Source organism: Bombina bombina, chromosome 7 (genome assembly GCF_027579735.1).
Source record: "Bombina bombina isolate aBomBom1 chromosome 7, aBomBom1.pri, whole genome shotgun sequence".
In the NCBI taxonomy this organism is placed as follows: Eukaryota; Metazoa; Chordata; class Amphibia; order Anura; family Bombinatoridae; genus Bombina; species Bombina bombina.
The window spans coordinates 337,964,337-337,988,082 of NC_069505.1; the positions used below are offsets into that span (position 1 = coordinate 337,964,337).

Here is a 23,746-nt window from a genome sequence, read left to right on the forward strand (position 1 = left end):
TTCAATTTAGGAATTCTTGGACTTTCAAGGATGAGGTTCCAGTTGATCAAATTTGCAAAGCAGCTACTTTGTCTTCTTTGCATACTTTTACTAAATTTTACCATTTTATGAATTGCACCCTGCTGACTCTGCAACTGCAAATAAATTAATTTATACTAACTTTGTGACCGTGACTAGCCTGGTTGTCTGCTGACTAAATCCCAGATGTCCCTTTAATGTTATACAATGCAGATTATACTATTAAGCAGTGCCATAACAAGACTAAATACCTCCCCAGTTCTGTCATTAAAAAACTCTAGTTTTCAAACCTGTCTTCAAGCCTCCCTAACAGGCAAGATCTATCTAAACTGGAGCACAGGTGAAATAAATCGGCTGATTGTTATTTTACCTGCTCTCATATAAGGTAATCCCGACAACCTGGCCTGTTGGGGAGGCCTGAGGAAAGGTTTGAAAACCAGCGTTGTAAAATAAAGCTTATACTATATATAACAACATTGTTGTGCTCTAACCCATCATGTTTTGTTATTTTATTTTAAAGGGATACTAAACCCACATTTTTTTCTTTCATAATTCAGATTTAACTTTCTAATTTACTCCTATTATCAATTTTTCTTCGTTCTCTTGCTTTCTTTATTTAATAAGCAGGAATGTAAAGCGTAGGAGCCAGCTCATTTTTGGTTCAGAACCTGGGTTAGACTTGCTTTATTGAAGGCTAAATGTAGCCACCAATAAGCAGTCGCTATCCAGGGTGCTGAATCTAAAATGGGCCAGCTCCTAAACTTACATTCTTGCTTTTTAAATAAAGATAGCAAGAGAACAAATAAAAATTGATTATAGGCGTAAATTATAAAGTTGCTTAAAATTGCATGCTGTATCTGAATCATGAAAGAAAAGATGTGGGTTTAGTATCCCTTTAAAGGGACACTGAACCCAAATGTTTTCTTTTGTGATTCAGATAGAGAATGCAATTTTAAGCAACGTTTTAATTTACTCCTATTATTAAATTTTCTTAATTCTCTTGGTATCTTTTAAAAAAAAGCAAGAATGTAAGTTTAGATGCCGGACCATTTTTTTTTAACAACCTGGGTTGTTCTTGCTGATTGGTGGATAAATTCACCCACCAATAAACAAGTGCAGTCCAGGGATTCTGAACCAACAAAATAGCTTAGGTGCATTCTTTTTCAAATAAAGATAGTAAGAGAACAAAGAAAAATTGATATTCTGAGTACATTAGAAAGTTGCTTAAAATTGCATGCTCTATCTGAATCACTAAAGAAAAAAATTGGGTTCAGTGTCCCTTTAAGCTGCATGTGTGTCTATGATTTGATTGTTGCAGTTCAGATTTTACTACGGTATCTAATATAATTTGAATATGTTTCTGTCACTCATACAATTATCACACTTGTATATTGAATCTCTTCATCAGAATGACACCATCTGTTAAAGTGGAGAAGATGCATTTAAATCCAAAGATAGATGGCGTTTTATTTAAATCTGCTGCTGGTCCCACCTATTCCTCTACTGTGAGTTCTTCAATAAAGACTGGCCTTAATTGTCCATCAATACCAAAGCCACCCTTGCCTTCCCCTGGACAGATACCAAATGGTAAAGGTATTCTCTCGACGACTTCAATTTTGGAAAAGAAGCCTGACGATACTAATAGCAGGAAATTTTTACACAAGAGATTGTCAGGTAATTGTATTTAATGTAGGTATAGTTAATTGTAAACAAGCATTATATGCAATATGCTCATTATACAATTTGTTAGGTTATGTAATTAACAGACACTTTGGCAGATGTTTACTAATATTTTAAGATCCCAGGGGGAAATGTTCCCTTTAACTTTTGACAAGCTATGTGCTACCTAATAAAAACATCTAACATTTTGCATGCCATATAGCGAGCGCAACTAAATGAGCCAATACAATGAGAGAATATCAACTGAAAATCCTATACTGTGACAGCTCTGGCAGTAGAGATATTTAAATGGTTTATTTTTAAACTATTATGTTAATGCATTATTAGAGACATTGTAGGTTCGAATACATGAGCATAATTACTAGAGAATGATGAACGCATGTGTTTATATTCTAATGTTATTGTAGAAATTAGATTTACATAATCAAATGTTGATAAGAACGAATATTCTTAAAAATTCTATAATTGAATGCTATTTACAGTTTTTGAATGTCACTTTCGCATTCGAAAGTTTATAATTAGATTGAATGCCCACATTTAAAATCTCGAATGTAACATTCGATTTAACAAATACTATTCAGAAGTTCAATAGTTCATGTGGTAGGGAATTTAGTAAATTAAAATATAATAGATACAAATATATCAATTCAAATGTTTCGATTTCAAATATTGCATAATTCGATATTACACTTAGTGAATGTAAAGTTTCACCAATGAAAGCCCTGTTTTTTAAAATACTAATAAAAACAGGGGCACTTTCATTCATGAAAGTTTACATTGCAGACGTTTTTTTTTTTTTTTTAAAATACTTACCTTTTCTTCCTTGCAAGCGTGGAACACCGGGGCAGCGATTCCCCAGACCCCAGGTTGTCTCTTCTTACGTCAGAAATTACGAATCCGGCTTCCTCCAATCACAGAGCAAACACGCCGTGATTGGAGGAAGCCGGATTCGTCATTTCTGAATTAAGAAGAGACGGCCTGGGGGCGGGGGAATCGCTGCTCCATTGTTCCACGCTTGCTAGGAATAAAAGGTAAGTATTTAAAAAAAGAACGGCTGCAATGTAAGCTTTCATGAATAAAAGTGCCACTGTTTTTAATAGTATTTTTAAAAACAGGGCTTTCATTCGTGAAACTTTACATTCACTTTAAAGAAAGTATTAGAAATACTATTTCATTAATGAATGTACAACTATTCGAAACGAACAAACGTGTTGAAATTTGTTTAATTTTTCGCAAATTGCGAAACATTCACCCATCCCTAATAATCACGCAAGCATTCTTCTTGTTTGTAATGGTAGAAAAAAACTCTGTGCACAAGCATGTGCGCACCTTAAAGGGACATGCAAAAATGTTTATTTCATGATTCAGATAGATTAGACATTTCTAAACCACTTTCCAATTTACTTCTGTAATCAATTTTGCTTCATTCTCTTGGTATCTTTTATTGAAGAAGCAGCAAAGCTCTCCTGTGAGCTAGTTGAACACATTTGTAAGCCAATGAAAATGGGCAATCTGGTTCAGCCAACAATCAGCAGCTAGCTCCAAGCTCCTGAGCCTATTTAGATATGCTTTTCATCAAGGGATTCCAAGAGAGTGAAGCAAATTAGGTAATAGAAGTAAATTGGAAAGTTGTTTAAAATTGTATTTTATATCTGAACCATGAAATAAAAAATTGGGGTTTCATGTCCTTTTAACAGCATCTTAGTCTCAGATACCGTAATGACTGTATCTGAAGGTCATTTATGAGGTGCCCTGAGATGAGCAATTAGGAGTAGCTTTATTGATTAAATAATATACATACATATACTGCAGACATCACTCTGGGGCATATGCACAAATAGAAGTACAGTAAGTGGTATATGGCAGATTGGATGAGGACAATACTGAGGCAGTGGTGACAAGAGGTCTGAGTCTGATACAGTTCTCATCCAGCAGATTGGTAAAGTCTAACCGAAGAATTAGGCAAATAGTAAAATGCACTTGGCGCATAATCCAGTAGGCACAATGACATAGGCAAGTAGACACAAACATTGGTAGCTGCCAAAAGGATACAGTTGGCAGATATGGGCTTTCAGGATACAAGTAAGACACAGCTGGATAATGGGCAAATGGGTTCGTTATCCGGTAATGGACAGCAGTCTCAAGAGCAGATAATCACCAGCAGGGACGGACTGCACAATGCTGTTGACTGGTATAGGTCATCAGGTACAGTAGTGAGCAGTGGCCAGAAGGGCAAAGTAAAGTGTAATAGACAGCAGGACACAGCGTGTAATGACCAGCAGGACACAGTAGTGGTTAATGGTCAGCAGGGCAGAGAAGCGAGTAATGGCTAGATGCTAGTAATAGCTAGCAGGGCACATTAACTAGTAATAGCTAGCTGGGTACATTAGCTAATAATAGCTAGCAGGGCACATTAACTATTAATAGCTAGCAGGGCACATTAGCTAGTAATATCTAGCATGGCACATTAGCTAGTAATAGCTAGCTGGGCACATTAGCTAGTAATAGCTAGCTGGGCACATTAGCTAGTAATAGCTAGCAGGGCACATTAGCTAGTAATGATCAGCAGGACAATGTAGTGTGTAATGGCTAGCAGGGCACATTAACTAGAAATGGCTAGCAGGGCACATTAACTAGAAATGGCTAGCAGGGCACATTTGCTAGTAATGACTAGCTGGACACATTAGCTAGTAATGGCTAGCTGGGCACATTAACTGGTAATAGCTAGCTGGGCACATTAACTGGTAATAGCTAGCTGGGCACATTAGCTACTAATAGCTAGCTGGGCACATTAGCTAGTAATAGCTAGCTGGGCACATTAGCTAGTAATAACTAGCTGGGCACATTAGCTACTAATGGCTAGCAGGGCACATTGGCTAGTTATGGCTAGCAGTAGCAAATTAGCTAGTAATAGTTAGAAGGTACAATAGGTAGTAATAGCTAGCAGGGCACATTAGCTAGTAATAGTTAACAGGGCACATTAGCTAGTAATGATCAGCAGGACACGGTAGTACATAATAGCTAGCAGGGCACATTAGCTAGTAATGATCAGAAGGAAACTGTAGAGCGTAATAGCAGGGCACATTAGAAATGGCTAGCAGGGCACATTAACTAGTTATAGCTAGCATGGCATATTAGCTAGTAATAGTTAGCAGGGCACATTAGCTAGTAATGACCAGCATGGCACATTAGCTAGTAATGGCTAACTGGGCACATTTAGCTAGTAATACCAGCAGGGCACTGTAGTGCGTAATGACTAGCAGGACACATTAACTAGTAATAGCTAGCTGGGCACATTAGCTACTAATAGCTAGCTGGGCACATTAGCTAGTGATAGCTAGCTGGGCACAGTAGCTAGTCATAGCTAGCTGGGCACCGTAGCTAGTAATAACTAGCTGAGCACATTAGCTAGTAATAGCTAGCAGGGCACATTAGCTAGTAATGGCTAGCAGGGCACCTTAACTAGTTATATCTAGCAGGGCACATTAGCTAGTAATGGCTAGCAGGGCACCTTAACTAGTTATAGCTAGCAGGGCACATTAGCTAGTAATAGTTAGAAGGTACAATGGGTAGTAATAGCTACCAGGGCACATTATCTAGAAATAGTTAACAGGGCACATTATTAGTAATAGCTAGCAGGGCACATTAGCTAGTAATGATCAGCAGGACACTGTAGAGCGTAATAGCTAGCAGGGCACATTAGAAATGGCTGGCAGGGCACATTAGCTAGTTATAGCTAGTAGGGCACCTTAGCTAGTAATGACCAGCAGGGCACATTAGCTAGTAATGGCTAACTGGGCACATTAGCTAGTAATGACCAGCAGGGCACTGTAGTGCGTTATGACTAGCAGGACACATTAACTAGTAATAGCTAGCAGGGCACATTAACGAGTAATAGCTAGCAAGGCACATTAGTTACTAATAGCTAGCAGGGCACATTAGCTAGTAATAGCTAGCTAGGCACATTAGCTAGTCATAGCTAGCTGGGAGCATTAGCAAATCATAGCTAGCTGGGAACATTAGCAAGTCATAGATAGCTGGGCACAGTAGCAAGTCATAGATAGCTGGGCACAGTAGCAAGTCATAGATAGCTGGGCACAGTAGCTAGTCATAGCTAGCTGGGCACAGTAGCTAGTCATAGCTAGCTGGGCACAGTAGCTAGTCATAGCTAGCTGGGCACAGTAGCTAGTCATAGCTAGCTGGGCACAGTAGCTAGTCATAGCTAGCTGGGCACAGTAGCTAGTCATAGCTAGCTGGGCACAGTAGCTAGTCATAGCTAGCTGGGCACAGTAGCTAGTCATAGCTAGCTGGGCACAGTAGCTAGTCATAGCTAGCTGGGCACAGTAGCTAGTCATAGCTAGCTGGGCACAGTAGCTAGTCATAGCTAGCTGGGCACAGTAGCTAGTCATAGCTAGCTGGGCACAGTAGCTAGTCATAGCTAGCTGGGCACAGTAGCTAGCTGGGCACAGTAGCTAGTGATAGCTAGCTGGGCACAGTAGCTAGTGATAGCTAGCTGGGCACAGTAGCTAGTGATAGCTAGCTGGGCACAGTAGCTAGTAATGGCTAGCAGGGCACAGTAGCTAGTTATGGCTAGCAGGGCACATTAGCTAGTAATATAAGGTACAATAGGTAGTAATAGCTAGCAGGGCACATTAGCTAGTAATAGCTAACAGGGCACATTAGTTAGTAATAGCTAGCAGGGCACATTAGCTAGTAATGATCAGCAGGACACTGTAGTGCGTAATAGCTAGCAGGGCACATTAGAAATGGCTAGCAAGGCACATTAGAAATGGCTAGCAGGGTACATTAACTAGTTATAGCTAGCATGGCACATTAGCTAGTAATAGTTCACAGGGCACATTAGCTATTAATGACCAGCAGGGCACATTAGCTAGTAATGGCTAACTGGGCACATTAGCTAGTAATGACCAGCAGGGCACTGTAGTGCGTAATGACTAGCAGGACACAATACATTAATTTGTATAATTTATCCGTACAGATAGAGAGTTTGACCCTGATATACACTGTGGTGTTGTCGACACAGAAACCAAGAAGCCCTGCACTAGATCTTTGACATGCAAGGTAAGCATGCTACATTGGAATTTATGTTAACTAGCGATGAACTGGCTCCAAAATGATTGAAATCCCTTACAAAGTATTTCCGGCTATATAAGAGTGAATTCTGTATAAACAGCACAAAAGGTGTCATCATATGTGAATGTTATTATGAAGTGACCTTCAATATGTCACCAGCAGTTTTTCCTTCCATATTATCCATCCATCCTTCTTTCCAAAGGATCCTTAAAATACCCTGAGCCACCGAAAGAAAATATTAATTCTGGTGGGGAGAAAAGACATGTTTGAACTAAAATAGTGACTTCAGGAATAACATGACATATATCTTTATGGGCATTCTAAATGACTTAAAGACATAGTAAACTACTTTAGATTTGTATATAAAATGTTTAGTTTCATGTCATTTAAAGGGACAGTCTAGTCAAAATTAAACTTTCATGATTCAAATAGGTAATGCAATTTTAAACAACTTTCCAATTCACTTTTATAATCACATTTGCTTTGTGCTCTTGGTATTCTTTATTCAAAGCTAGACCTAGGTAGGCTCATATGCTAATTTCTAAAACCTTGAAGGCCGTCCCTTATTTCAATGCATTTGGCAGTTTTTCACAGCTAGAGGGTGTAAATTCATGTGTGCCATACAGATAACATTATGACCACACCCGTGGATTTACAAGTGAGAGGGCACTGATTGGCTAAATGCAAGTCTGTCTAAAGAACTGAAATAAGGGGGCAGTCTGCAGAGGCTTAGATACAGGGTAATCACAGAGGTAAAAAGTATATTAATATAACAGTGTTGGTTATGCAAAACAGGGGAATGGGTAATAAAGGGATTATCTATCTTTTTAAACAATAACAGTTCTGGAGTAGACTATCTCTTTAACTTTAAAAACAGAGGGTTTTTTTAATTCTCAGAACATGAAAGGCACCGTGCTGACTAACACTGCTATATACCTTTCCCTAATTTGCTTTAACAGATAACAACTGCAAAACAATGTAAGTTAGTACATTGGTCGGATTGGCTCCCCTAAATAAGGCAACTGGTTGATGCCAATTGTGCAAGTGTCTAGCATTCAATGGTAGCAGTGTTTGCGACAATGTTCATAACAATGTTATACAAAGTTGTAAACACTGCTGCTACTGAATGCTAAATAGATACACGTGCATGTTTCTAAGGTCCTTTGAGCCCAACTAGGTTTACCCTTCAACAAAGGATACCAAGCGATCAAAATTTGTGATAGAAGTAAATTAGTAAGTTGTTTAAAATTGCATGCCTTATTTAGAACATGAACGTTTAAGTTTGTCTTTTTCTTTCCCTTTAAAAGGATATTTTAGAATGATTTATTTGCACTGCTTTAGCACATGAAATTCAACAGAATGTTTGATTATAATCCTAGCTCACATTTTATGTATAATTTATCTATGTATTTGTTTCTTTTTGTAGACACATTCCTTAAGCTACAGGCGAGCAGTGCAAGGGCGTAAAAAACGGTTTGATGTGTTGTTAGCAGAGCACAAGAATAAAACCAGGGAAAAGGAAATACTTCGTAACTCTGAACATCAGCAGCAGACGACGCCTGCGCTCAGGGAACCTAATCCCTTACCTTCAAAATCTTCCCAGGAACTGCACCAAAATTCTCATGGAATTACTTCGCCTGAAGCAAAGCCTTCAGTAGCTAACAAGGCCAAACCTCACAACCCCAGTCTTCCAAGGTGAGCCTACGTCTCTCGCAAAACATTTTCAACAGCCATTAAAGGGATACTGAACCCAAATTAGTTCTTTCATGATTCAGATAGAGCATGCAATTTTAAGCAACCTTCTTAATTTACTGCTATTATCAATTTTTCTTCGTTCTCTTGGTATCTTTATTTGGAAAAGCAGGAATAAATGCTTACGAGCCGGCCCATCTTTGATTCAGAACCTGGGTAGCACTTGCTGATTGGTGGATAAATGTAGCTATCAATCAGCAAGTGCTATCCAGGGTGCTGAACCAAAAATGGACCGGCTCCTATGCTTACATTTCTGCTTATTCAAATAAAGAGAACAAAGAAAAATTGAAAATAAGAGTAAAAGTTGCTTAAAATTGCATGCTCTATCTGAATCATGAAAGAAAAAATGTGGGTTCAGAATCCCTTTAAATACAATAAAATTGCAATTTCAACAAATGCATAACAAAAAGACAATGTGATAACACTTAAATGAATAGCAGATCTTTTTTGGCAAATTTCAAAGTTGCTTCCCTTAACCTGCCACCCCTGTATCATGTGAAAGCCACCAGCCAATCACAAAGTGCATATACATATATACTGTGAACTCTTGCACATGCTCAGTAGGAGCTGGTTCCTCAGAAAGTGTGCATATTTTGATAATAGAAGTAAATTGGAACTTTTGGGGGGGGAAAAAATGCGCACTTTATGAATAAAAAATATTTAATTTTGACTTTAGTGTCCCTTTTAAGTGTTTGTAAAGTTGAATGATTTAAACCTTTCCTGCCAGGGTTAAAGTGTCTACATCAGAACAACTGTTCCGATGTAGACAAATTGAAATCACGATCGCGAGATTTCAATTATTGGATCGGGTCTGGGGTGCGTCCCTATAACCCTAGGAACGCCCTCCAGACCGCGATCAAATCCAGGAAGCGCAGAAGGCTTCAGGACAGCCGTTGGCTATGATGTTCTATTCCGTCATAATGGCTCTAAAGCCCAGTGTAATTATGACGGAATAGAACGGCAGAACGGTGTTAAAAGGTTAAAGCCCAGTATTTAAAAAATACTACTAAAAACATTGGCACTTTTAAGTCATTAAACTTTACAATTATACTTTTTTTAAAATACTTACCTTTTTGATACTGTAAACACCTCCACCCGCATATTATTTTAAAATGTTACTTAAAAGGAACATTCCAGTCAAATTTGGAATCCACATGGATAAGCATTTGTTTTGTATAGAAGCATTTTTGTTATATAAATGTATTAGCAAAAATGTTTCTAATAAAAGCTATAGCGGTTTCAAAAGTGTATTTAAAGGGACACTCAGGTCAAATTAAATTTTCATGATTCAGATACAGCATGTAATTTTAAACAACTTTACAATTTACTTCCATTAACAAAATGTGCACAGTGTTTTATATTTACACTTTTTGAGTCACCAGCTCCTACTGGGCATGTGCAAGAATTCACAACATATACGTATATGCATTTGTGATTGGCTGTTTGCTATCACATGGTACAGGGGGAGTGAAAATATACATAACTGAAATTTGTTAGAAAAAAATCTACTACTCATTGCATTGTCTTGTTATCTTGCATTTGTTGATTATGCAAATCTACTGTATTTAAACACAGCACTTGACAGATAGCCTAAGGTGCTTGTACCAACTGGTAATTACTCAATTTATTAATTGCGGACATGATACACCCCTCACTGGTGCTATGGGCAGCTGCAGTATTTAAAATGCTGGTGCACTGAGAATATAGCTATGCTTCACATGCACGTGCAGAGAAACATGTTAACACTAAAACAGTGCTAACTTTTACTAGAAGCATTCTTGCTAATACATTTATATCGCACATACGTTTCTATTCAAAGATGTAATTCATCTATGTGCATTTAAATTTTGACTGGAATGTCCCTTTAAATGTATTCAATGATATTTGCAACATAGATTACAAAATGATAATCTAATTTTAGCTTAATATTGGTTTACATTTTTGCCATGTGGTGGTGTGCTCATTAATTAGGCTTTGGAGAGAACACTAAATATATATTTATATTTATATTACAATGCTCATATCTATTTAGTGTGTTTTTGCAGTTTAACAATGCCCATAGGTAATCAGTAATGTGTAACAGTATATTATAATAGTGTAGCCATTCATATCTGTTAGCAATGTAAATATCTCCCTTGCAAGAACTATGTAATAAAGATACTTATATAGTAATCAGCTTAAAGGGACAGGCTACTCCAGAATTGTTATTGTTTAAAAAGATAGATAATCCCTTTATTACCCATTCACCAGATTTGCATAACCTACACAGTTATTTCTTTCATGTAATTAGCAAGAGTCCATGAGCTAGTGACGTATGGGATATACATTCCTACCAGGAGGGGCAAAGTTTCCCAAACCTCAAAATGCCTATAAATACACCCCTCACCACACCCACAATTCAGTTTTACAAACTTTGCCTCCGATGGAGGTGGTGAAGTAAGTTTGTGCTAGATTCTACGTTGATATGCGCTCCGCAGCAAGTTGGAGCCCGGTTTTCCTCTCAGCGTGCAGTGAATGTCAGAGGGATGTGAAGAGAGTATTGCCTATTTGAATGCAGTGATCTCCTTCTACGGGGTCTATTTCATAGGTTCTCTGTTATCGGTCGTAGAGATTCATCTCTTACCTCCCTTTTCAGATCGACGATATACTCTTATATATACCATTACCTCTTCTGATTCTCGTTTCAGTACTGGTTTGGCTTTCTACAAACATGTAGATGAGTGTCCTGGGGTAAGTAAATCTTATTTTCTGTGACACTCTAAGCTATGGTTGGGCACTTTGTTTATAAAGTTCTAAATATATGTATTCAAACATTTATTTGCCTTGACTCAGAATGTTCAACTTTCCTTATTTTTCAGACAGTCAGTTTCATATTTGGGATAATGCATTTGAATTAATCATTTTTTTCTTACCTTCAAAAATTTGACTCTTTTTTCCCTGTGGGCTGTTAGGCTCGCGGGGGCTGAAAATGCTTCATTTTATTGCGTCATTCTTGGCGCAGACTTTTTTGGCGTTATTTTGCGCCAAAGATGTCGGCGTTCCGGATGTGGCGTCATTTTGGCGCCAAAAGCATTTAGGCGCCAAATAATGTGGGCGTCTGATTTGGCGCTAAAAAAATATGGGCGTCGCTTTTATCTCCACATTATTTAAGTCTCATTTTTTATTGCTTCTGGTTGCTAGAAGCTTGTTCTTTGGCATTCTTTCCCATTCCTGAAACTGTCATTTAAGGAATTTGATCAATTTTGCTTTATATGTTGTTTTTTCTCTTACATATTGCAAGATGTCTCACGTTCCATCTGAGTCAGAAGATACTACAGGAAAATCGCTGTCTAGTGCTGGATCTACCAAAGCTAAGTGTATCTGCTGTAAACTTTTGGTAGCTATTCCTCCGGCTGTTGTTTGTATTGATTGTCATGACAAACTTGTTAAAGCAGATAATATTTCCTTTAGTAATGTACCATTGCCTGTTGCAGTTCCCTCAACATCTAAGGTGCAGAATGTTCCTGATAACATAAGAGATTTTGTTTCTGAATCCATAAAGAAGGCTATGTCTGTTATTTCTCCTTCTAGTAAACATAAAAAATCTTTTAAAACTTCTCTCCCTACAGATGAATTTTTAAATGAACATCATCATTCTGATTCTGATGACTCTTCTGGTTCAGAGGATTCTGTCTCAGAGGTTGATGCTGATAAATCTTCATATTTATTTAAAATGGAATTTATTCGTTCTTTACTTAAAGAAGTACTAATTGCTTTAGAAATAGAGGATTCTGGTCCTCTTGATACTAATTCTAAACGTTTGGATAAGGTATTTAAAGCTCCTGTGGTTATTCCAGAAGTTTTTCCTGTTCCTAATGCTATTTCTCCTGTTAAGTGTGGTCAGTCCACGGGTCATCATTACTTCTGGGATATTATCTCCTCCCCTACAGGAAGTGCAAGAGGATTCACCCAGCAGAGCTGCTATATAGCTCCTCCCCTCTACGTCACCTCCAGTCATTCTCTTGCACCCAACGAATAGATAGGATTAGTTTATTACCTTCAATCAAAAGTTTGTTATTTTATAATAGCACCGGAGTGTGTTATTCATTCTCTGGTAGAGTTTGAAGAAGAATCTACCTGAGTTTTTTCTATGATTTTAGCCGGAGTAGTTAAGATCATATTGCTGTTTCTCGGCCATCTGAGGAGAGGTAAACTTCCGATCAGGGGACAGCGGGCAGATTAATCTGCAAAGAGGTATGTAGCAGTTTATTATTTTCTGACATGGAATTGATGAGAAAATCCTGCCATACCGTTATAATGTAAACTCAGCCTTAAATACAGTAGATGTATCTGGTATCAGGCTGTCATGTATGTATATTTTACACTTCAGTATTCTGGGGAATGGTACTTCACTGGATTTATACTGTATGCATAGACTTAACCTAATTTGCAGGGACTTGCAATTGGTTTTTAAATAACAATTAATTTATTGAGGTTAAACGTTTTTTTGCTGGCATGTAAAATCGTTTATTTCTCTGAGGTACTGGGTGAAAAAATGTTTTGGGCACTGTTTTTTCCACTTGGCAATAGTTTTGTTTAAATTTAAACAGTTTACTAATCTCTCTCACTGTTATGTGTGAGGGGGAGGGGCCATTTTTGGCGCTTTTACTACGCATCAAAAAACTCAGTCAGAGGTTCATTTTCTTCCTGCATGATCCGGTTCATCTCTACAGAACTCAGGGATCTTCAAAGCTTGTTTTGAGGGAGGTAATCATTCACAGCAGAGCTGTGAAGATTGTAGTTGACTGTGATAAAAAACGTTTATTTGTGTATTTTTTCTGCTGTCAGGGTTAGTTATCCTTTGCTAATGGGAACAATCCTTTGCTAAAATTGTATATTTCTTACAAAGATTTGATGCTATAATTTATTTATTTCAACTGTCATAATTTTTTCTGTGCTTCTTATAGGCACAGTTCGTTTTCATACTATTGTAAATTACTTGAAAAGCATTTCCAAGTTGCTAGTTAATTGCTAGTGTGTTAAACATGTCTGATTCAGAGGAAGCTACATGTGCTATATGTGCTAATGCCAAAGTGGAGCCCAATAGAAATTTATGTACTAACTGTATTGATGCTACTTTAAATAAAAGTCAATCTGTACAAATTGAACATATTTCACCAAACAACGAGGGGAGAGTTATGCCGACTAACTCGCCTCACGTGTCAGTACCTGCATCTCCCGCTCGGGAGGTGCGTGATATTGTAGCGCCGAGTACATCTGGGCGGCCATTACAAATCACATTACAGGATATGGCTACTGTTATGACTGAAGTTTTGGCTAAATTACCAGAACTGAGAGGTAAGCGTGATCACTCTGGGGTGAGAACAGAGTGCGCTGATAATATTAGGGCCATGTCAGACACTGCGTCACAGGTGGCAGAACATGAGGACGGAGAACTTCATTCTGTGGGTGACGGTTCTGATCCAAACAGACTGGATTCAGATATTTCAAATTTTAAATTTAAGCTGGAAAACCTCCGTGTATTACTAGGGGAGGTATTAGCGGCTCTGAATGATTGTAACACAGTTGCAATACCAGAGAAAATGTGTAGGTTGGATAGATATTTTGCGGTACCGGCGAGTACTGATGTTTTTCCTATACCTAAGAGACTTACTGAAATTGTTACTAAGGAGTGGGATAGACCCGGTGTGCCGTTCTCACCCCCTCCGATATTTAGAAAAATGTTTCCAATAGACGCCACCACACGGGACTTATGGCAAACGGTCCCTAAGGTGGAGGGAGCAGTTTCTACTTTAGCTAAGCGTACCACTATCCCGGTGGAGGATAGCTGTGCTTTTTCAGATCCAATGGATAAAAAATTAGAGGGTTACCTTAAGAAAATGTTTGTTCAACAAGGTTTTATATTGCAACCTCTTGCATGTATTGCGCCTGTCACGGCTGCAGCAGCATTTTGGTTTGAGTCTCTGGAAGAGACACTTGAATCATCTACACTAGATGAGATTACACACAAACTTAAAGCCCTTAAGTTAGCTAACTCATTTATTTCAGATGCCGTAGTACATTTAACTAAACTTACGGCTAAGAATTCCGGATTCGCCATTCAGGCACGCAGAGCACTGTGGCTAAAATCCTGGTCAGCTGATGTTACTTCTAAATCTAAATTGCTTAATATACCTTTCAAAGGGCAGACCTTATTCGGGCCCGGGTAGAAAGAGATTATCGCTGACATTACAGGAGGTAAAGGCCATGCCCTGCCTCAGGACAAAGCCAAAGCTAAGACTAGACAGTCTAATTTTCGTTCCTTTCGTAATTTCAAAGCAGGAACAGCATCAACTTCCTCTGCACCAAAACAGGAAGGAGCTGTTGCTCGCTACAGACAAGGCTGGAAACCTAACCAGTCCTGGAACAAGGGCAAGCAGACCAGGAAACCTGCTGCTGCCCCTAAGACAGCATGAATCGAGGGCCCCCGATCCGGGACCGGATCTAGTGGGGGGCAGACTTTCTCTCTTCGCCCAGGCTTGGGCAAGAGATGTTCAGGATCCCTGGGCGTTAGAGATCATATCTCAGGGATACCTTCTGGACTTCAAATCCTCTCCCCCAAGAGGGAGATTTCATCTGTCAAGGTTGTCAACAAACCAAACAAAGAAGGAAGCGTTTCTACGCTGCGTACAAGATCTTTTATTAATGGGAGTGATCCATCCAGTTCCGCGGTCGGAACAAGGACAAGGGTTTTACTCAAATCTGTTTGTAGTTCCCAAGAAAGAGGGAACTTTCAGGCCAATCTTGGATTTAAAGATCCTAAACAAATTCCTAAGAGTTCCATCGTTCAAGATGGAAACTATTCGAACAATTTTTCCCATGATCCAGGAGGGTCAGTACATGACCACAGTGGATTTAAATGATGCTTACCTTCACATACCGATTCACAGAAATCATTACCGGTATCTAAGGTTTGCCTTTCTAGACAGGCATTACCAGTTTGTAGCTCTTCCATTCGGATTGGCTACGGCTCCAAGAATCTTCACAAAGGTTCTGGGTACTCTTCTGGCGGTACTAAGACCGCGAGGAATTTCGGTAGCTCCGTACCTAGACGACATTCTGATACAAGCTTCAAGCTTTCAAACTGCCAAGTCTCATACAGAGTTAGTACTGGCATTTCTAAGGTCGCATGGATGGAAGGTGAACGAAAAGAAGAGTTCTCTCTTTCCACTCACAAGAGTTCCCTTCTTGGGGACTCTGATAGATTCTGTAGAAATGAAGATTTACCTGACAGAAGACAGGTTAACAAAGCTTCAAAATGCATGCCGTGTCCTTCATTCCATTCAACACCCGTCAGTAGCTCAATGCATGGAGGTGATCGGATTAATGGTAGCGGCAATGGACATAGTCCCCTTTGCACGCCTACATCTCAGACCGCTGCAATTGTGCATGCTAAGTCAGTGGAATGGGGATTACTCAGATTTGTCCCCCACTCTGAATCTGAATCAAGAGACCAGAAATTCTCTTCTATGGTGGCTTTATAGGCCACATCTGTCCAGGGGGATGCCATTCAGCAGGCCAGACTGGACAATTGTAACAACAGACGCCAGCCTACTAGGTTGGGGCGCTGTCTGGAATTCTCTGAAGGCTCAGGGACTATGGAATCAGGAGGAGAGTCTCCTTCCAATAAACATTCTGGAATTGAGAGCAGTTCTCAATGCCCTTCTGGCTTGGCCCCAGTTAACAACTCGGGGGTTCATCAGGTTTCAGTCGGACAACATCACGACTGTAGCTTACATCAACCATCAGGGAGGGACAAGAAGCTCCCTAGCAATGATGGAAGTATCAAAGATAATTCGCTGGGCAGAGTCTCACTCTTGCCACCTGTCTGCAATCCACATCCCGGGAGTGGAGAACTGGGAGGCGGATTTCTTAAGTCGTCAGACTTTTCATCCGGGGGAGTGGGAACTTCATCCGGAGGTCTTTGCCCAAATACTTCGACGTTGGGGCAAACCAGAGATAGATCTCATGGCGTCTCGTCAGAACGCCAAGCTTCCTCGTTACGGGTCCAGATCCAGGGATCCGGGAGCGGTTCTGATAGATGCTCTGACAGCACCTTGGACCTTCAAGATGGCTTATGTGTTTCCACCCTTCCCGATGCTTCCTCGATTGATTGCCAGAATCAAACAGGAGAGAGCATCAGTGATTCTAATAGCACCTGCATGGCCACGCAGGACTTGGTATGCAGATCTAGTGGACATGTCATCCTGTCCGCCTTGGTCTCTACCTCTGAAACAGGACCTTCTGATCCAGGGTCCATTCAAACACCAAAATCTAACTTCTCTGAAGCTGACTGCTTGGAAATTGAACGCTTGATTTTATCAAAACGTGGGTTTTCTGAGCCAGTTATTGATACCTTAATACAGGCTAGGAAGCCTGTTACCAGAAGGATTTACCATAAAATATGGCGTAAATACTTATATTGGTGCGAATCCAAGAGTTACTCATGGAGTAAGGTTAGGATTCCAAGGATATTGTCTTTTCTACAAGAAGGTTTGGAAAAGGGTTTATCCGCTAGTTCCTTAAAGGGACAGATTTCAGCTCTGTCCATTCTTTTACACAAACGTCTGTCAGAAGTTCCGGACGTTCAAGCTTTTTGTCAGGCTTTAGCTAGGATCAAGCCTGTGTTTAAAACTGTTGCTCCGCCATGGAGTTTGAACTTAGTTCTTAATGTTTTACAGGGTGTTCCGTTTGAACCCCTTCATTCCATTGATATCAAGTTGTTATCTTGGAAAGTTCTGTTTTTAATGGCTATTTCCTCGGCTCGAAGAGTCTCTGAGTTATCTGCCTTACATTGTGATTCTCCTTATCTGATTTTTCACTCAGACAAGGTAGTTCTGCGTACTAAACCTGGGTTCCTACCTAAGGTGGTCACTAACAGGAATATCAATCAAGAGATTGTTGTTCCATCTTTGTGTCCTAATCCTTCCTCGAAGAAGGAACGTCTGCTACACAATCTAGATGTAGTCCGTGCCTTGAAATTTTATCTACAGACAACTAAGGATTTTCGTCAAACGTCTTCCCTGTTTGTCGTTTATTCTGGCCAGAGGAGAGGTCAAAAAGCTTCGGCTACCTCTCTCTCTTTTTGGCTTCGTAGCATAATACGATTAGCCTATGAGACTGCTGGACAGCAGCCTCCTGAAAGAATTACAGCTCATTCTACTAGAGCTGTGGCTTCCACTTGGGCCTTTAAGAATGAGGCTTCTGTTGAACAGATTTGCAAGGCTGCAACTTGGTCTTCTCTTCATACTTTTTCCAAATTTTACAAATTTGACACTTTTGCTTCTTCGGAGGCTGTTTTTGGGAGAAAGGTCCTTCAGGCAGTGGTTCCTTCCGTATAAAGAGCCTGCCTGTCCCTCCCGTCATCCGTGTACTTTTGCTTTGGTATTGGTATCCCAGAAGTAATGATGACCCGTGGACTGACCACACTTAACAGGAGAAAACAAAATTTATGCTTACCTGATAAATTCATTTCTCCTGTAGTGTGGTCAGTCCATGGCCCGCCCTGTTTTTTTATGGCAGGCTAAAAAATTTTTGGATTATACTCCAGTCACCACTACACCCTTGGGCTTCTCCTTTCTCGTTGGTCCTTTGGTCGAATGACTGGAGGTGACGTAGAGGGGAGGAGCTATATAGCAGCTCTGCTGGGTGAATCCTCTTGCACTTCCTGTAGGGGAGGAGATAATATCCCAGAAGTAATGATGACCCGTGGACTGACCACACTACAGGAGAAATGAATTTATCAGGTAAGCATAAATTTTGTTTTCTGCAGTAATTTCCAAAGAATGGGATAAATTGGGTAATTCATTTACTCCTTCTAAACGTTTCAAGCAATTATATCCTGTGCCGTCTGACAGATTAGAATTTTGGGACAAAATCCCTAAAGTTGATGGGGCTATTTCTACCCTTGCTAAACGTACTACTATTCCTACGTCAGATGGTACTTCGTTTAAGGATCCTTTAGATAGGAAAATTGAATCCTTTCTAAGAAAAGCTTATCTGTGTTCAGGTAATCTTCTTAGACCTGCTATATCTTTGGCTGATGTTGCTGCAGCTTCAACTTTTTGGTTGGAAACTTTAGCGCAACAAGTAACACATCATGATTCTCATGATATTATTATTCTTCTTCAGCATGCTAATAATTTTATCTGTGATGCCATTTTTGATATTATCAGAGTTGATGTCAGGTTTATGTCTCTAGCTATTTTAGCTAGAAGAGCTTTATGGCTTAAAACTTGGAATGCTGATATGGCTTCTAAATCAACTCTACTTTCTATTTCTTTCCAGGGTAACAAATTATTATTTCAACTGTTACTGGTGGGAAAGGAACTTTTTTACCACAGGATAAAAAATCTAAAGGTAAAAACAGGGCTAATAATCGTTTTCGTTCCTTTCGTTTCAACAAAGAACAAAAGCCTGATCCTTCATCCTCAGGAGCAGTTTCAGTTTGGAAACCATCTCCAGTCTGGAATAAATCCAAGCCAGCTAGAAAGGCAAAGCCTGCTTCTAAGTCCACATGAAGGTGCGGCCCTCATTCCAGCTCAGCTGGTAGGGGGCAGGTTACGTTTTTTCAAGGAAATTTGGATCAATTCTGTTCACAATCTTTGGATTCAGAACATTGTTTCAGAAGGGTACAGAATTGGTTTCCAGATGAGACCTCCTGCAAAGAGATTTTTTCTTTCCCGTGTCCCAGTAAATCCAGTAAAAGCTCAAGCATTTCTGAATTGTGTTTCAGATCTAGAGTTGACTGGAGTAATTATGCCAGTTCCAGTTCTGGAACAGGGGATGGGGTTTTATTCAAATCTCTTCATTGTACCAAAGAAGGAGAATTCCTTCAGACCAGTTCTGGATCTAAAAATATTGAATCGTTATGTAAGGATACCTACGTTCAAGATGGTAACTGTAAGGACTATCTTGCCTTTTGTTCAGCAAGGGAATTATATGTCCACAATAGATTTACAGGATGCATATCTGCATATTCCGATTCATCCAGATCATTATCAGTTCCTGAGATTCTCTTTTCTGGACAAGCATTACCAGTTTGTGGCTCTGCCGTTTGGCCTAGCTACAGCTCCAAGAATTTTTACAAAGGTTCTCGGTGCCCTTCTGTCTGTAATCAGAGAACAGGGTATTGTGGTATTTCCTTATTTGGACGATATCTTGGTACTTGCTCAGTCTTTACATTTAGCAGAATCTCATACGAATCGACTTGTGTTGTTTCTTCAAGATCATGGTTGGAGGATCAATTTACCAAAAAGTTCTTTCTGGGTTTCCAGATAGATTCAGTGTCCATGACTCTGTCTTTAACAGACAAGAGACGTCTAAAATTGATTGCAGCTTGTCGAAACCTTCAGTCACAATCATTCCCTTCGGTAGCCTTATGCATGGAAATTCTAGGTCTTATGACTGCTGCATCGGACGCGATCCCCTTTGCTCGTTTTCACATGCGACCTCTTCAGCTCTGTATGCTGAATCAATGGTGCAAGGATTACACAAAGATATCTCAATTAATATCTTTAAAACCGATTGTTCGACACTCTCTAACGTGGTGGACAGATCACCATCGTTTAATTCAGGGGGCTTCTTTTGTGCTTCCGACCTGGACTGTAATTTCAACAGATGCAAGTCTCACAGGTTGGGGAGCTGTGTGGGGATCTCTGACGGCACAAGGAGTTTGGGAATCTCAGGAGGTGAGATTACCGATCAATATTTTAGAACTCCGTGCAATTTTCAGAGCTCTTCAGTTTTGGCCTCTTCTGAAGAGAGAATCGTTCATTTGTTTTCAGACAGACAATGTCACAACTGTGGCATACATCAATCATCAAGGAGGGACTCACAGTCCTCTGGCTATGAAAGAAGTATCTCGAATTTTGGTTTGGGCGGAATCCAGCTCCTGTCTAATCTCTGCGGTTCATATCCCAGGTATAGACAATTGGGAAGCGGATTATCTCAGTCGCCAAACGTTGCATCCGGGCGAATGGTCTCTTCACCCAGAGGTATTTCTTCAGATTGTTCAAATGTGGGAACTTCCAGAAATAGATCTGATGGCGTCTCATCTAAACAAGAAACTTCCCAGGTATCTGTCCAGATCCCGGGATCCTCAGGCGGAGGCAGTGGATGCATTATCACTTCCTTGGAAGTATCATCCTGCCTATATCTTTCCGCCTCTAGTTCTTCTTCCAAGAGTAATCTCCAAGATTCTGAAGGAATGCTCGTTTGTTCTGCTGGTAGCTCCGGCATGGTCTCACAGGTTTTGGTATGCGGATCTTGTCCGGATGGCCTCTTGCCAACCGTGGACTCTTCCGTTAAGACCAGACCTTCTGTCTCAAGGTCCTTTTTTCCATCAGGATCTGAAATCCTTAAATTTAAAGGTATGGAGATTGAACGCTTGATTCTTGGTCACAGAGGTTTCTCTGACTCTGTGATTAATACTATGTTACAGGCTCGTAAATCTGTATCTAGAGAGATATATTATAGAGTCTGGAAGACTTATATTTCTTGGTGTCTTTCTCATCATTTTTCTTGGCATTCTTTTAGAATACCGAGAATATTACAGTTTCTTCAGGATGGTTTAGATAAGGGTTTGTCTGCAAGTTCCTTGAAAGGACAAATCTCTGCTCTTTCTGTTCTTTTTCACAGAAAGATTTCTATTCTTCCTGATATTCATTGTTTTGTACAAGCTTTGGTTCGTATAAAGCCTGTCATTAAGTCAATTTCTCCTCCTTGGAGTTTGAATTTGGTTCTGGGGGCTCTTCAAGCTCCTCCATTTGAACCTATGCATTCATTGGACATTAAATTACTTTCTTGGAAAGTTTTGTTCCTTTTGGCCATCTCTTCTGCCAGAAGAGTTTCTGAATTATCTGCTCTTTCTTGTGATTCTCCTTTTCTGATTTTTCATCAGGATAAGGCGGTGTTGCGAACTTCTTTTGAATTTTTACCTAAAGTTGTGAATTCCAACAACATTAGTAGAGAAATTGTGGTTCCTTCATTATGTCCTACTCCTAAGAATTCTAAGGAGAAATCGTTGCATTCTTTGGATGTTGTTAGAGCTTTGAAATATTATGTTGAAGCTACTAAATCTTTCCGAAAGACTTCTAGTCTATTTGTTATCTTTTCCGGTTCTAGAAAAGGCCAGAAAGCTTCTGCCATTTCTTTGGCATCTTGGTTGAAATCTTTAATTCATCTTGCCTATGTTGAGTCGGGTAAAACTCCGCCTCAGAAAATTACAGCTCATTCTACTAGGTCAGTTTCTACTTCCTGGGCGTTTAGGAATGAAGCTTCGGTTGATCAGATTTGCAAAGCAGCAACTTGGTCCTCTTTGCATACTTTTACTAAATTCTACCATTTTGATGTATTTTCTTCTTCTGAAGCAGTTTTTGGTAGAAAAGTACTTCAGGCAGCGGTTTCAGTTTGAATCTTCTGCTTATGTTTTTTCATTAAACTTTATTTTGGGTGTGGATTATTTTCAGCAGGAATTGGCTGTCTTTATTTTGTCCCTCCCTCTCTAGTGACTCTTGTGTGGAAAGATCCACATCTTGGGTAGTCATTATCCCATACGTCACTAGCTCATGGACTCTTGCTAATTACATGAAAGAAAACATAATTTATGTAAGAACTTACCTGATAAATTCATTTCTTTCATATTAGCAAGAGTCCATGAGGCCCGCCCTTTTTTTGTGGTGGTTATGATTTTGTATAAAGCACAATTATTCCAATTCCTTATTTTATATGCTTTCGCACTTTTTTATCACCCCACTTCTTGGCTATTCGTTAAACTGAATTGTGGGTGTGGTGAGGGGTGTATTTATAGGCATTTTGAGGTTTGGGAAACTTTGCCCCTCCTGGTAGGAATGTATATCCCATACGTCACTAGCTCATGGACTCTTGCTAATATGAAAGAAATGAATTTATCAGGTAAGTTCTTACATAAATTATGTTATTAATATACTTTTTAACTCTGTGATTATCTTGTATGTAAGCGTCTGCAGACTGCCCCTTATTTCAGTTATTTTGACTTGCATTTTAGCCTATCAGTGCTGACTCCTAGGTAACTCCACAGTAGTAAGCACAATGTTATATATATATATCGCACACATGAGCTAGCACTGTCTAGTTGTAAAAAACTCCAAATAAATTGAGATAAGAGATGACCTTTAAGGGCTTAGAGATTAGCATATGAGCCTACCTAGGTTTAGCTTTCATCAAAGAATACCAAGAGAACAAAGCAAATTTGATGATAAAAGTAAATTGCATGCCCTATCTGAATCATGAGTTTAATATTGACTAGACTGTCCCTTTAAGTGACAATACATGCATTACTCATGTATATCCCAAAGAGATGTTGTTTTTGGATAATAGATGTTTGTTTTGGTGCAGGAAAAGAGTAAAATGTTTACACTGTTTCAGTGCAGCTTTCCATCTAATTTCTCGCATCTGGATAGCGTTTCATATTGCTCGCAATGCATAGGCATGAATGTGTGTGTTATACTAGTGTGAATCAGATGTCATATTTATTGCTGCATTATGTCACACCTTCAGGCCTTCAGGGAACCCAGTGCAGCACAGTGGAAATGCCCCAAGCGACTCTCCATCTGTGCACGAATCCCCCCATCCTCTGCTGTCTGCAACTGAGCCAACCTCCAGGTTATCTAGTGACGAGGGTGAAGGGGACGAAAAAGAAGAACCTGCTGAAAGACTGGACTGTCATTATTCAGACCACCATCCTCGACCGGCAGCTGTAAGTTTTCATGTTTGCCTGTCAGGAAGTTAGTCGTTTTTTAGGAAGCAATGAGTAGAATTTCCATTATATATTTTAAGAGCTAGACATAAGATTTTATTAGCCATGATTTTTTTAGACCCTTGATAATGATAAAGCATCAAATATAAATCTATTACAGTAAAAAATGTATTATAATCACTTGTTGCAATTCATTTTTCTCAGTGTTGCAAGGAAAATATGGAAGGAATAGACAAGTCTGCTAATATGCAATAGGTTAAAGTAGGGTTTTTCTGTCCTCAGACCTCCCTAACGGCCAGATTTTGAAGATTATCTTGGGGGAGGGTAGGTTAATAACTATCGGCTAGATTACGAGTTTTGCGTTATGAGCGGCTCGATGCTAACTTGCAAGTTATTTCCACTGCTCACCTCCCTATAGCGCTGCTT

General features: G+C 39.6%; 1 protein-coding gene across 1 annotated transcript in view; it reads left to right on the forward strand.

Annotated features, from left to right (window-relative positions):
* The window catches only part of ATXN7 (ataxin 7), a 358,110-nt gene that overhangs the window by 309,661 nt on the left and 24,703 nt on the right, over window positions 1-23,746 (forward strand). The window contains exons 6-9 of the mRNA XM_053689391.1: window positions 1,427-1,692; window positions 6,698-6,780; window positions 8,219-8,487; window positions 23,122-23,320. Of these exons, the coding sequence (XP_053545366.1) occupies window positions 1,427-1,692; window positions 6,698-6,780; window positions 8,219-8,487; window positions 23,122-23,320 (817 nt within the window). The remainder of the gene's footprint in view (window positions 1-1,426; window positions 1,693-6,697; window positions 6,781-8,218; window positions 8,488-23,121; window positions 23,321-23,746) is intronic.